The following is a 15,472-nucleotide window of genomic DNA, read 5'->3' as shown; positions in this document are numbered from 1 at the left end:
CTACTTGTCAGATGTTTTGGTGATAAGTAGATGTCCGATTTAGCATAAACTTGCTTGAGTGCCTAGTCCGAATTATTTTCATGTGACACAGTCGAAATTATTTTTGCGCTAAAATAAAATTTTAACAAGTAGAGATAAACATTGAGAAGTCGACATTTAAATAAGCATCTGAAAATTTGAAATTTGCTGTCAGAGACTGCCTAAAATGATTTTGCAAAGTTGACAATAAAAATGTTGAAATCATCAATCTCAAGCGTATGAGTTTATAAATTTTTTTTATAAATCTGCAAAATCAGGAAGAAATCGTGATGAATGAAGTGCCATTTACATGTATTTCCTCTTTTTTTTTTATATCAGATATTTTTCACGATATGACATCACCAATATGTGAGTAATTAACTTTATCAATTTTTAGTATTCAATTTTTAGAATCAAATTTGAATCCTTTTTACATTCATATAGTTTCTTATATTTTTGACTTTTAGTTTTCCTTTGTTTCGTTTCCATATTTGGTAAGTTGTGTATAACTTTATATTTTTTGCCGACATTAAATTCACATCCTTTGCAATTTTGAAAAGAGACACATACACGACACTATTAACAATTATTATACCCCCCGCTTGAAAAGTGGGAGGGTATACTGTAATCGGTAAGTCCGTCAGTCCGTCTTTCTGTACGTCCGTCCGTCCGTCTGTCTGTTACGCTTTGGGGTACCTATCTCTTATCCGCAACTCCTCTTATACCACTGAGTGAAATTTGATGAAATTTTCACAGAATCTTTATTACATATTGCCATTGTGCACCTCCTATTTTACTGTACGACCCGACACATATTTTGGGTTTCCCAGCCACAGCAAAACATGGACTTTGCCATTATAGCCATATAGAAGGCGGGGGGGTGGGGTATCATTTAGTGAGCTCATTGCTCACATTACCTCTAGTTTTTACAATAGGATCACTCTACGCTAAAACATGTACGCATTGTATTGGAGCAACAGATATATCAGAATGTACGAAACGTGCCGTTTGTGGTGTTAACGAGGTAAGATTTATAGAGTTGGGACTAAATAATTACATGAAGCATTATTTTACTTCTATCTCACTTCTTAAAGCTTGATTTTCTTTTCAATGCATATCCCTTGATATAAGCAGTGAAATTATGTCATAATTGAAAAATATATTTTTGTTTATCTTATTTAGGATTGTTATTTGGATAAATACCTGGGGGTCGATATGATTACAAGATATGATGCAGGCTGTCGTTCGAAACAGGTTTGTACATGAATTGCTGTCCTTTTAGAGTCATGAATATATGTATCTCTGTACGCACTTGTGCACTTCCAGTTCAAAACAATTAAAAACAAATGGTAATGGTAATTTTGGAGTTTAGTTTTATGTGTTCAGTAAATGATAAGCTAGCCTGTTTCAGACCTCTCTTAAGTATGAGACTATCGTTGTAGGTGTGTGGTGGTAGTCATGCTAGGAGAAGACGACAACTAGTTATCTGTACCGATTGTTGCTCTGATGCTCCGGACATTTATGGTCCATGTAATTCTAAACTGTGTGGTCTTAGTAAGTATAACGAACATGTAGATATTAGTAGTGATTAAGTGATTAAGTGATGTTCCCCTTATGAAACACAAAAAGTGTTGGTATGAAATTGTGCAACAAGAACCCATATTTCCTGTAAATAGTTTTTTTTCGTTTTACCGGGGGGGAGGGATTTTTTTTGCGTATTTAACACAAGATTAATTTTACCATAATGTAACCATAATGTAACTTTGTCCTCAGCTCTCTTTGTTTTCCCAAATAAGTACTGTTTTATGAAAATTAATTTATATAAACATCTCTGATAAAACCTATTGAAATACGTTAAGTTTTAGAAATTGACTTGGAGGTAGGCGAGAGAACAATACGAACGTTGCATTTCTAAGTACCTTACACAAGAGACGGAATAATTTTATTTTTGCCATTGTGGTTATATCATAAAGTTTAAAGATTTCCAGTTTAATTTAATCAAGTTCAGTTGAATATGTCAGAGACATATTGCACATATCTTGTTAAAATATAAGATAAAAAAGAACATGAAGAAGGAGACAGCCTTATTCATTTCCATTGAAATAGATTCTTGATGACCTGCATTTTGTTTTTAAAATTGCTTTCTCATGAATATATGAAATAGGTCTAATCTTGGATGACAAATTTTGTGTCAGAATGGACAGGATGTCGGTTTTGACAGTGTATAACACATGAAAAATAGTGAAATGTTAAAGAAATTGAACGTCGGTATTCACAGTATAAAGGATTGAACTACTGTCAGATTAGACGGTTTACACTGTATAAAAATTAATTATTTTGTTATTTTATAACTTTATTTTTAAATATCCCAACATGTCATGTCTCACTAAGAAGAAAGATGCAAAAGTTTTGACAGTGTTACAATACCCACAAAGATAGGAATTTAAAGGTTGATTGCACATAAGAACCTGTAAAAATTGCGACAAAATAAACTTTTAAAACAATGTTTTTTCATTAAATTGCAGACATGGTCAACATAGTCTAAACTTTACATAATTACATGAAATGAAAGTACTAGTATTTATTAACGAGGTAAGAAGCTATGATTAAAAGCGGGGATCATCACAACTAACATCACAATTTCTTCATTTTCTGTGCGATAATGAGGATGCCCACTTTTTCATTGACTTCACACATAGTTAGCGCATGTTTGTCTTTTGTTCTCCGATTTCATGTAACAATAGTTGTATATTTGCATTAATAATCTTGTATCAAAAGGAGATTAACAAACAATGATGCGCTCATGGTTTAAAAGAGGAAAAACTGCTTCTTCTAACATTCGCTCTCTCTCTTGTAATCAAGGGTTGTGGCACAGGGGCATCTGATCCAATCTGTTCTCTACTTCACATATACAAAAAATACACATGTGATGTAGAAAACAGAGTGTATAAGATGCCCCTGTGGTTGTGGCATGCTTAATATCATAATTTACAATGTGATTTCTTACCTCAGTTAACTTTGTTAACTTTGTGAATACTACGCCACGTGACGTGTAACGTAGCATGTTTTGCGCTAATTAAAATATGGATATAACGAACAGTATTTAAGCTCAACGTCCATCTAACAATACAAAATTGAAGCAGAGCAAATACGGACATCTAATAAATCAAAGTTGGGATCAGGTGCCATTGAGGATTGAGCATCCCCTGCCAATCGGTCACACCCGCCGTGTGCTCATTGTCATGTTCGAAAAAAAAAACTCGAAAAAATCCGACGACAACTCAGTCTGTAATTATAAATAATAGTCTTTTATTTATCAGTATGACTTTAAAAAGTGTATTTGCTGACAAGATCATTATAAAGGTCATGGAATGACCCTTTCAAGGCCAGTTTAACTGAATTTTCATTTTGTTACAGTTCATATTTTTGCTTCATCAATTTGTTTGTAAATAACCTACATCGTTTTAGAAGTTTTTCGTATGTAGAACATCGAATCAATTGAGAGATATATACTTCGTATGAAGGTGACAAAGGTACTTGCTGCATGAGTAAGGGAAGTTGACGATTGAAAAATCATGTTTATCATAAAGATTTGTTGTTAGGTACATGTAACCAATAGCATCTAGAAAAATATCCAAAATGTGAAACAGATGTGTGAAACATTCTGTGGTATATTTTATTTCAAGCTTACTGGGATATGTTTTTTTCGACATAAAAATCGAAATTAGTATGTTAATTGAAAATACGTCGTCGATAATTCTCAATGTCGAATTGAACACCTATGGTGGTGTTTTCTTTTAACGTAAAGGATTTTAAACAAATTCTGTTTCAAATGATTACAAAAATAGATCTGCTAATTAGGGGGCACAATTGCTACCCATTGGAATTCGAATACCCGGTATATTGTTCGAAGATCTGGTACCCAAAAGCCACATAAATATTGTCAATCAGAAACTCGAGCGTCTTTTTATATCAACTTTAGAGTACTTGTGTGTACAATGAGATTGTTATTTTAACAAAGTAATTTTGCAAATGACCAATTACAAGGTAAGTAAACAGACGAGTTCCATTTTTATTTAACAAGCAACTATCAATGGTGTCAAAAAGCCTATAGCTAGTCCTTGAATTTTTCGTGTGATTACTTGTATATATGTAATGTCAAAAAGTCGTAAGTTTGTCAGGCATCGACAAATATGCTTTACTTAAATGGACGTGCTTATACTGTTAATTTAGATTTGAATCTTTTGTTAATAGTGTACTTGTGCTATTAATAAAAGAGTGATGGGAAAGCGTAATCTCGTGCTTTTATAGATGACATTATTGTTTATGTAGTCTAATATTCTTACGATGTTAGCTCCACCTCTAAGCATACATAATGTTTAACCGAGAGCTGAAAAGTTTAAATTCTCTATACATGTATTTGGAATGTAGTAAGGACAAAAAACATGGAATTATTTTATCATATCACAGTCAAGAGTCATTTTAACATTCGGTGTAAAATTGACATAATTCTTGAATTACATGTAGTAAACGCTCAAAAGTGAAATAATGTTTAGATATAAAAGCAACAAAAGCAACGGGAAAAGACCCACAAACCCAGCGTTTTGTTCAGTTTATTAGACAGTGGTATTGTCATTTATGAATAATACAATGAATAAAACTGCATGTTAAAAATTTACAATGACCATATTAGAAATTTGAAACGTTCCACTCTTGTCTAATATAATTATTTAGAGCAAAAGATATTACCATCAAATATTGAAAATAGAAAAAATGTTAACTTTGTAGTAAGGTTGACATGACTTTCCTTCATTCAAACTGATTTGTTATATATTATAAATATATATTGATAAATATGCTCAACATCTGACAGATGAAACATTTGCAGTGAGACCTGGGCAATAACAGTGCTTTAATATTTGGGAATATCTCCAGTCTGTCCTTTTGAATGACATTTTTCTTCGATGAAGGTTCCTTAATTCGCAAAATCATACAATAATATTAAGTAATTCAGTATTTGTACAATGGTACTTGGTTTACTAGAAATATAATTTTTCAGATTGAATAGGGGAGCAACGAAATATTTCCAGTTAACTGTTGTGGGGATGACTGGGCACAATCAAAAAAAAATTCCTTGATGAACAAGAAAACCAGCAAAGCAATAATTTTTCTAAAAAAAAAAATCTATATAGGGACACAATATAAAGTACTGTAGGCATGTTTTCTATAGTTTACTATATTATAAGAAGTTTCTAAGTAATGTGCTGACTTTGCATAATATCCGATGGATTAAATAAATAAGGCGATAAAATGTACTGTGAAATCACATATTTCGTGTTTGTCTAATTTTCGTTGTTTATGAAGAGAGACCCACAAATTTATGACCACCACAAAACATAAAATTTAAAATTCACTGAACACTTCGTCAACCATGAAATACTGTAAACGTATTACATTTAGCGGTGTATTCTAATGAGCGATTTTGGCGGTAAGCAGAGTCCGCTAAATCAAGTACATCGCTAAATGCATTGTAAATCATACAGGTATATCTAGCACATTCAGATAACGCTATATCAAATCTACGCTAACTGGTTGAAGATTTAATTTCCGCCAAATATCGTACACGCCAATTATAATACATTTACAGGACCAACATGTCAATCATATTTTACTCAAGCCTTTAAAATCGCCCCCCCCCCCCCCAAGAAAATCTGTAATTTTACAGTATTTTATTTTATCTTAGCTCCTACAAGGGAGAACTATGGTTGTATTGTCTGTCAAGGAGTACACAGTAGCGTTGGTGCTTGTTCTTCCGTTGCTCTCTGTCCTCCCAATGAGGTAAGTCTAGAAAGTTTATAAGCTTAAGATATCATGTCTAGAAAGTTTATAAGTGGAATGACGGAAACTCAAATAGAAGCGGGTCGATTTACTTTTGAATCATTTATAACCATATAACCATTTATTTTTGGTTTAAAACAAGAAAAACCCTACTCTTTCGTTAGCATAGTAATTAGTCTAGAATGTCTAGTATGTAATAAAAAATAAACAAGGCAGGGCAGGCGCGGATCCAGAAATTTTTTCCAGTCAAAAAAAAAAATCCAATCCCAGAAATTTCTTGACAAGCAAATAAAAAAAAAGGGGGGTTTCCATGGTAATTTTTTTCTTGTTTTAGTATATACATTTTTTAACCTGGTAAATTCCAGGGGGGGGGGGGGGGGGGTCCTGACCCCCCCCCCCCTTCTAGATCTGTGCATTCAGGGATAATAATTTCGAAGAAGTCCGGGAAAGAAGGACCATTATATATAATCTTTTTTCATCAATACCTGAAAAATAAAATAATAAAATATGAGTGGAAAAACTACACATACAGGTAAATCCTACTTATATCATTATAATACAAACAGTAATGTTAATTCCGATAGATTTAAATTATCATTACAGGTTTGTTTTACTGGAATCCGCATTGTTGGCACGGCTATTCGATATGTTTTTGGTTGCTATGATGAACGTGTAAGTTGGTTATTTTGTAATGCTTGATATTAAAAAAAAATACCATTGCTACGGAAGCGGTTACGTGAAACATGGATATAACGAACAGTATTCAAGATCAAAAGTTCATAAAAAAAAATACACAACAGGAGCAGAGCAAACACGGACCTCCAAAACATCAGAGGTGGGATCAGGTGCCATGGATGAGTGAACTTTCCCTGCCGACCGATCACACCCGCCATGTGGTCCTTGTCATGATCGGGAAATAACGGAAAAATCTGTCGTCAATAAGTGTGTAAATAATGGACTAATAATAAGTATGAAAAACGTCAGGCAGCATTTGACTCAATGATAAATTATATTTGCTGACAAGGTCATTGTATCGACCATAGAACTTATGAAATGATGACTTTAAATGAGACCGTATATATTCTTGTTTCATCAACGTGTTTTTCAATAATATACCTCGTTTTAGAAATTGTTCATACATGGAGCATGCTCTTGCATATCGAATCAACTGTGATACATTAACTCCGTTTGAAGTTGATGAAGGTATATTGCTGCATAAGTAAGGAAAGTTGACGATAGAAAAGTTAAAGTCATCACATTTATCATATATATATAGCTTGGTTGTTAGATTATCATTAACGTCTTTTTCAAGTAAAATATCCAAGTATGAAACAGATGTGTCAGACTCTGTGGTATCTTGTATCTCAAGTTCACCAGCATATATCGTATCGACATAGGAATGGAAACTACAATTGTTAATTGACAATACGTCGTCGATATATGTAAATGTAGAGCTGAAGGCCACAGCAAGTGTTTTCTTCTTTTCATGCATAAGATTTTGTACAAATTCTGCTTCATATGAATACAAAAACAGGTCTGCTAATAACGGGATGCAGTTATTACCCATGAGAATTCCAACAGATTGTTGGAAGACCTTGTCTCCAAAACAACATAGATATTGCCAATAAGAAACCCAAGCATCTTTTTGATGTCGACTTCAGAGAATTACACATTATTTTTTTGTTGTAAATTTCACACTTGTAATTTTTTTTGTAAAATTAAATTTCATTTTCATTTTGCACTTAAATCCTTTATCTGTAAATTATACACGTTCAAAAGTATATAATACACTTTAATGCCTGATTTTGACTTCAGAGTATTACACATTATGCTGTTACTTTCATTTTTTTTAAATTTCATTTTCCATAATCTGTAAATTTCACACTTTGATCTGTAACTTTTACATATTTATCTCTAAAATGTACAATTAAATCTGTAATTCATGTCCTCAGGGTCAGGGTTTCTGATGCTAGGATTGGCCTTTGTTGAATATATAGTAAAAATGCATTATTTCACTTAAAAATCCTCTTCTTTGCCTATGAAACTAGACGCAGAGTCATGATGTGCAAACTGCCTCTTTCAAAATTGTAGATTTTATGGCCCCTGCTTCAGGCCAAGGGGTTCTGGTTTTAAGGCGGGACGCTATTGATTATACATGTATAATGAAAATGCATTTCTTTTCCGAAAAGTGGAATGTTCATGGGTAACTAAACCAATGATCTAGGTACATAGTTACTATTGGATCTGGGTCAGGGTTCTGGTGTTTTTGCGGGGCTCTAATGGTTATACAGCTGCAGTATAGTGAAAATACATTTTTTCCTCGAAAATCTTCTCTGTTCCTTGGTTATTAAGGAGGACCGATCTATTTGATCTGCGCATGCGTTTTAACGCAACGTCGACTCAGTTACATCACAGTACCCTTGACTGCCGTCACAACTGACTACAATAACGTCACAATTCAAATGATGACGTCAGTGTAACTATTAGATAAACTATTTTGATATGAACATTTGACATCCAAAATCCCGTTAATTCAGGTATTTGTTGGGACACTATTGTTCCATAAAATATGGAATTTTTACCTAATTCTGGATGTTCTGTGAAATTTTATTGTAAACTTTACATGGAGTATCGAAACAAACATTGCCTTGAAAATGACGTCAAAAGGGGGGAGGGGTTTCATTTTTCAACACTCTATAAAGTATTGCCCCTGGAAAAACTGGTATACACCTAGGAAATGTTTAAACTGGCCACAGAGAAATAATATGCATCCAGATTTCTTGTTTTTTAATGCCAAAATAGATTCAGAGAGAAAAGGGATGCAAAGTTAATGTTGATTTGTAGTCAAGGTTTGAAAAGTCTATTACGTCAAATAATGACGTTGATCATGTATTTTAGCTATATTAAATTTCAAAAAAACAAAATATGCTGGCAAAATCAAGCGAGGATCTCTCGCAATGTATAAATCCATTTGCAATAATATATGTATTTAAAGCTTCTTGAAGACAAGACGGGTTGAAGTACTTACTCAGCTCTAGGGAATCTCATCAAAATAAGTGTACGAGGTAGAAGACGCGGGTATTGAAAAGTAATGACGTTGTCGGACATCATGAAACAAAGCGGCGACGGCGCCGGGTGATCATATAATGTCGTTTTTATTTTATAATAATTTGGGAAATAAAGAACGTATCAAGCTAAAATTATCAACATTTCTTTATTTTTTGTTGTTTTATATTTCTTATAACTTTTATAAGCCCAGACATCATAGTACTAATTCTATAGCCTCAGTCCACGAACTTTTTGATAACCCCTCATATATTTCCAAGAACTAATTTTTTTTTCATTCCGTTTTCGTAATTTCAAACTAGATCGTTAAGCCGATAATCTGGATACATAGTAATGTTGAGCAAGCATGTATCTTCTAAAATTCTGAATTTTTACGCCCCTAGATTAAGGGTTCTGGTGTTAGGTTGAGGCTGTATTTTGAGATTAATAAACGAAAAACATCAAATTGGGAATTAAAGAATTCAGTTTAGAAATGTGCAAAAGCACACCAACTCACCAGTACTAGTTTTTAAATTTTGACACATCTCTTTCATGTTTAAATATTTGACTTGAAAAAGACATGAAAGGTAATCATACAACCAAGCTTCATGACAAACAAAATGATTTAACTTCTCAATCGTCAACTTCCATTACTTATGCAGCAATATACATGTACCCATCGTCATCTAGATACGGGGTTTATATCTTTCACTTGATTCGATACGCAAGAGTCTGCTCTACGTTTTAAAAATATTTATAACGAGGTAAGTTATTGACACACAAGTTGGTGAAACAAGAATATAAACAGTCTCTTTTAAAGTCATCATTAATTTTCGTAAGTATGATCGAATCAATGACCTTAATAACAAATACAATTGATCATGTAGTCAAATACTGACTGACGTTTTTCATACTATTTGTTACGCAATTATATATACTGAATTAATTGTCGACGAATTTTCCCTTAATTTCCAGTTTTCAGATCACGACAAAGAGAGCATGGCAAGGTCCGCAGGGATGCTCACTCCCCCTTGGCACCTAATCTCACCTCTGATGTTTTGGAGTGTCTTTGTTTGGTGTCTCTCCCCTATTCTACAGCGCGCGGCGAAATGGTTAGGGCATCTGCTCTGGAGTCGCGAAGGAAGGAGTTGAATCTTACTGTGGGACATGGAGACCGGTCCTCTGGATGGAACTATAAACCGAGGCCCTGTGTAATTAGTAGGTATTGGCACGAAGAAAAAAACCTTTCCTGCTCAATGACCCCGAATGCTGAGAATAGGCCAAATTTTTTAGCTCTCCACCTGCAAGTGGTGGCGTCTCCACATGAGTGAAGAATTCTCGAGAGGGATTTTAAACAACATACAATCAATTCTATTCTACATTGTTTAATGGAAATTTTGGCTCAAATACTCTTTGTTACCTCCATATATTTCATTTTGCGCTCAATGAACAAATTAAACAATTCCAAATAAAACCGAAACATTAACAAAGCTCGGGTCGATGTTTAGAAACACAACTGATGTTTTTTGTTATGCATTAAAGAATGTTGTTGTTGACTTTAAGAAATTTAAAGCTTATTTGATTCATATTATTGAATTTTTTTTCAAACCTAAAAATGAAGAATTATCAAAAAAAAAAAAATTATCTGTCTCCAGCCCTTTCTTAGTAATTTAATCTTTTTCTTTCGAATGAATTGAAAATTTTAAAGGATGAAATATAAGTTTATACTTACATTTGTAAATTTTGAAACTCAGAGATATGAAAATTAAAATATATATTTTTTTAATTTTGTGAAGGCGTGTCTTGCCATGGTAGAAAATGAGATGGCACATTCGACCATTCACGGAAGACGTGGAAGAGTTATTTATGGTGATATAGGAACGCGAATATGTGATGCTTGTTGTAAGGGAGACAGGTGTAATGCTGCTGACTGTTTTGACCTCAGGAAAAGTAGGTGTCACAAGTTTGAAAAAAAAAAATATTGGTTACCGTCTTCTTTAATTGTTGATGCCTCACAACAAAGATGAAGAGAATGTAAATGGGGGTTAGTGGATGAGTGCATGGATGAGCATGTATACTTAGAATTGGAATGGGTGGCTTTTTCCGCCTTGTTTATTGAATATCTGTTGTTATTTTAAGTTTGTTTTGGTAATTTTGCATTGAAATCATGGGAACACTAAAACAGTTCATATAAAATAAAAATAAATACTTACCTGGTTTTTTTCCCCTACAAATGTAATGCATATAAACTCGATTTAACGAGGCCCAATCTACTTGATCTGCGTATACGTTTTAACGCAGCGTCGACTCAGGCACGGCATAATACCCATGACTACCGTCACAATTGAGTACAATGACGTCACAATTAAAATGACGTCAAATTGCGCAATAATGTTTCGCTTTTAGCTCTCTGGTCTGTGCCTGTGCATGTTGAAAGCTGGTTCATTCTGTTATTTCTATTCTTTACATGTTTTTTTAAAAATATTTTTTTAAATAATAAACGACTCTTGAACATAATTTATTTTGAGGTATCAATTTCTTGGTACACATTCATTGCTTTTATCTTATTTTATTTCAGTTTGTGAGTTAGAAAAAAATTAAACAAACACTGCAACAGAAATTAAAGTAAACGATTTTTGTCTTTCTCCTTAAACATGTGGAACTGTTTATACACACCCTTTTGTATTTAGGACTTAAATATGCATGGATTAGCTCGAGTTAAAAAAAAAGTCTATGAATCATTTAAATGCAACCCCCAAAATATTTTGTTATTCTATATATTACATGATATTAGTAAAATTCGTAATTTTGACGCCTTTAACCCCTCCCCCGATCCCCCTTTTCCCATGTAAAACAACGTCTGTTAAGTAAAAATAAAGCATCGAGAGAAAATCATTTCATAATGTAAGAATTATTTAATTTTTAGAACTTAATACAGTGTTACAATCGTTTTTTTGATAAAATGTAAACTCATTGCGACCTATAAAATATCTAGTTGGATAAAATAAAACTTCTTTTTGTGTTTTGATATGCCCCCTTTTCACTACAATAAAGGCTACCTCCAATTCTCCTTTTATTTTTCAAAAGAGGAACGAAAATTGTATGATATATATGAAAAACAAAACATTTCATCATTTATTTTTTTTGATTTGTCAATTCCTTTGTTTATTTGAGAGTTTTAGAATGTAATTATGTATAAAAGCACGAAAAATGGTCCATATCTTGAAAGTGCCCCAATTTAACTCCAATAAAGGCAAGGTAACAAAATTTCATTCTAATTTTTCTTAGCATAATACATACGAATATATTTCCAAGAATTAATTTTTTTATCATTCCGTTTTCGTAATTTCAAATTAGATTGGGCCTCGTTAATTCGATTAGTAAATATTTTTGAATGGCCATCGAACAATTACATTAGACTAGAAGTATAATTTATGATTAAAAAGGTACTAGTTAAAAATAGTTATCTATATTATTCTTTCTTTCTCTTGACATTAGTGTTCTTAATTTTTTGAAAATTAATTCAATTGTATATTTGTCTTATTGTTTGACAGATATGACAGTTGCTGATTACAGTCATAGCTTGACTGCGACCACATCGGGGCCTGCCTTTGGTTGATCACATAAATCAATGTTTGTTATTTACCTAATATACTCTTAAATACCCTAATCTTACGCTTTTTTTGATTTTAACATCTTTCGCAGATCCTGTATCCCAAAATATGTCACTGGTAAGGCACATAATACTTTTCGTTACTGGTTCAAATACTGCCCACCCATACACTTATGTGAGATGACATTGATACTAATTTTCCTGTCTTACTTTCTGTCATTCAGTCATAAAATTTTAAAATTTGTAAACCAATATAAAATTTCTCTGATTTTTTTTATTCAAACTTCAAGATCAAGGTTACAGATCAATAGTCATTTGTACATTTGGATGGGTCATGTTAAAGATATGGCAAAATTGAACACACTTTTCTTTCATTCTTAATATATTTTCAATGTTTAAATTTTGGAAGAAAAGTTTTGCATTACTAAGGTGTCAATAATCAGAGCAAATTTGGAGAGAAATTGTCAATTTTAAGGTATTCAATGTATAATGACCATATTTTGTACCTGATAAATGAATGGTCCAGTATTTTTAATCAGGGTAGCATTTTGAAGATGTTATCAAATAAAAATGCTCCACCAAAGGAATTTACAAAATTATGATTATTGTCCAATTAATTTCACCTTGAATTTTACATTGAAGTCTATGGGCAGCACATGCAAATCTCTTGACAATAATATGCATAAATTCCCTCTTTATTAAAGTATGAAATAAAATGAATTATTTTCTGCAGAAATTTTGAGAAATCAAGAATTTTCCTCTATTCATCAAGGGCAGATAACTTTTTAAAAACTTTTAATGTGCAAAATCACCGTCTCCGTACATGTTTATCAGTCTTGTGAATTTGGTTCATTTCACTTGTATCGTTATCTAGCAATATGTTTTTAACTCATTTAATATTATTTAAAATCATTCAGAATCCCTTCATTATACATTGAATACATGTACGTTAAAATATATATGGAGATAACAATCAGTATTCAAGCTCAGACGTCCATTAAACAACACAAATCAGGAGCAGAGCAAACACGGACTCTCAACACGAAAGTCCAATATATACTCATCCAAAGGTTATGTCATGAATAAAAACAAGATAGCTTGTTCATAGGTTCCAACAGGTGTATGACTTGTTACGTACCTTTTACAATGAATTGTGTTTTTTGACATCGTGAAAATATGAACATAACCTGCAAGATTAAGATTAACCTATTTTTTGAAACCACATTTAATTAATATCAATAATTTATCCACATTTAATTAATGTCAATAATTCATCCACAGTTAATTAATATCAATAATTTATCCACATTTAATTAATTATATCACCTCTAGAATTTGCTACTAGTATATCACAGAACGACTGAAGTTTCTCCTTTACATTACATTGGCGCTGTAGCAAATTGGAAGGGGGGGGGGGGTAATTCAAAAAGAAAGACATTTCAAACCTGATAAAAACCTTGACAAGAAAAAAAAAAAGGAAAGGGAAAATTTGACCATTGTCCAAACCTGAAAAATCATTTTTTTTGGGGGGGGGGGGGATTAGTTCGAACTTTTTAAAATACCAATTTTTTTCCCAAAACACTACCACCTACCCTTCTTTGACTACACTGCAACGTACATGTACCTGTTGAAAGTGGAGGGGGGGGGTTTAAACCTTCGCCCCAATCTTCAATGCCATTATTTCATCTCATACGTGTTGGTGATACAGCCCATTAGATAAACTTTTGCTTTATCCACGGGTAGATGCTTTATCAATACCACTTCCGGTTTTGACACGATCCCTTGTTTTAAGATTTCATTCTATAGAAATTGTTATTTGTGAAAATTATTGACCTGATAAAATGAACGATAAAAAGCAAATGATATCGTTTAAAGCAAGAAGAAGACTCGTATATGTCAAAAAAGTGTCTTATTTTATTAAGGAACCTGTATTGGCTACTTGAAGACGGATGTTACCCCCCCCTCCCCCCTTTAAATCGTTTTCGGAGAAATATTAAGTAAAGCACAGCAGTTAAGTTGTTGTTATAAGATTTCTTTAACATCTTCAATAATGCTTTCTTATAGTATACTACGTATGCCTACCTAGTAATGTAGGTGCAACTTACCATGGATCAACAATTAATCTACAAGTAGGCCCCTAGCCTTGCCTACATGTAACACGTTTTGTACTGCAATCGTCCTAAGAGTTCTTTTTCACGATCCCATGGTCCTTACAACTTTCAGTCAGTTGTTCGTTTGATGTAAAGCTCCAGCAATTGTCACATAATGTTTTCAAAGACGCAGATAGCAAAAATTCTAAATTTTGAACACGATATACTTTCTTTCTAGGCATGTCAACATCAACGGTGCTACGTCATTAAGTTATACGTCATCAATTTGAATTAGCAATAATTCATGTAGTTTTGCAGGAGAAGTATCAAAGTTTTGTTAAAACAAAATTCGTGTGTGATAAATAGAACATCTATAATTGTGTGATTTGATATTGGCCAACGAGTTGAAATGGTGTATATCCGCTTGGCAAGCCTCGCGAATATATACACCATTTCAACTCGTTGGATAAAGCCAATATCAGATCACACAATATAGATATCCTCTATATATCTATCATTGCAAAAAAGTTGTGGAGACTATATATGCTCCCTCCCCCGAGCCCACTCCCCCACTCCCACCCGACGCCTATGCATCAACTAAGTTGTAACTAAGTAAAAATTAAAGATAGGGACTTGTAAAGGATTACATGTAACTGAACCCAGCAATATACTTTCGTATGAAGCTTGACATCGAATTCAGTGTAAGAAGAACACAACTTCTCAACATTTACTGGGATGAATAAAGTAAAACCCTAAATGCGATTTGAAGACTTTCTTCCTTAAAAATTGAACTTGACTTAATGCTCCTTGGACGTAGATTTGAAGTTCTAAAAATACGGTTATACTGAAAATAATATTGTTAAAAGCC

The 15,472-nt window shown here is 33.0% G+C and overlaps 1 protein-coding gene across 1 annotated transcript; it reads left to right on the top strand.

Moving 5' to 3' along the window:
- The first annotated feature begins 925 nt into the window (after positions 1-925).
- On the top strand, positions 926-12,520 carry LOC134277227 (uncharacterized). The gene is made up of 7 exons (XM_062759544.1): positions 926-1,042; positions 1,201-1,272; positions 1,461-1,572; positions 5,762-5,856; positions 6,460-6,528; positions 10,698-10,851; positions 12,456-12,520. The coding sequence occupies exons 2-7, from the start codon at positions 1,234-1,236 to the stop codon at positions 12,518-12,520; spliced, it is 534 nt and encodes a 177-aa protein (XP_062615528.1). The 5' UTR covers positions 926-1,042; positions 1,201-1,233.
- The last annotated feature ends 2,952 nt before the right edge of the window (positions 12,521-15,472 follow it).

The sequence above is a fragment of the Saccostrea cucullata genome, unplaced genomic scaffold (genome assembly GCF_032062105.1).
Source record: "Saccostrea cucullata isolate Sc308-1 unplaced genomic scaffold, CSIRO_AGI_Scuc_v1 ctg1221, whole genome shotgun sequence".
Classification (NCBI taxonomy): Eukaryota; Metazoa; Mollusca; class Bivalvia; order Ostreida; family Ostreidae; genus Saccostrea; species Saccostrea cuccullata.
The sequence above is the reverse complement of the archived record's forward strand: the minus strand, read 5'-3'. Positions and strand labels throughout refer to the sequence as shown.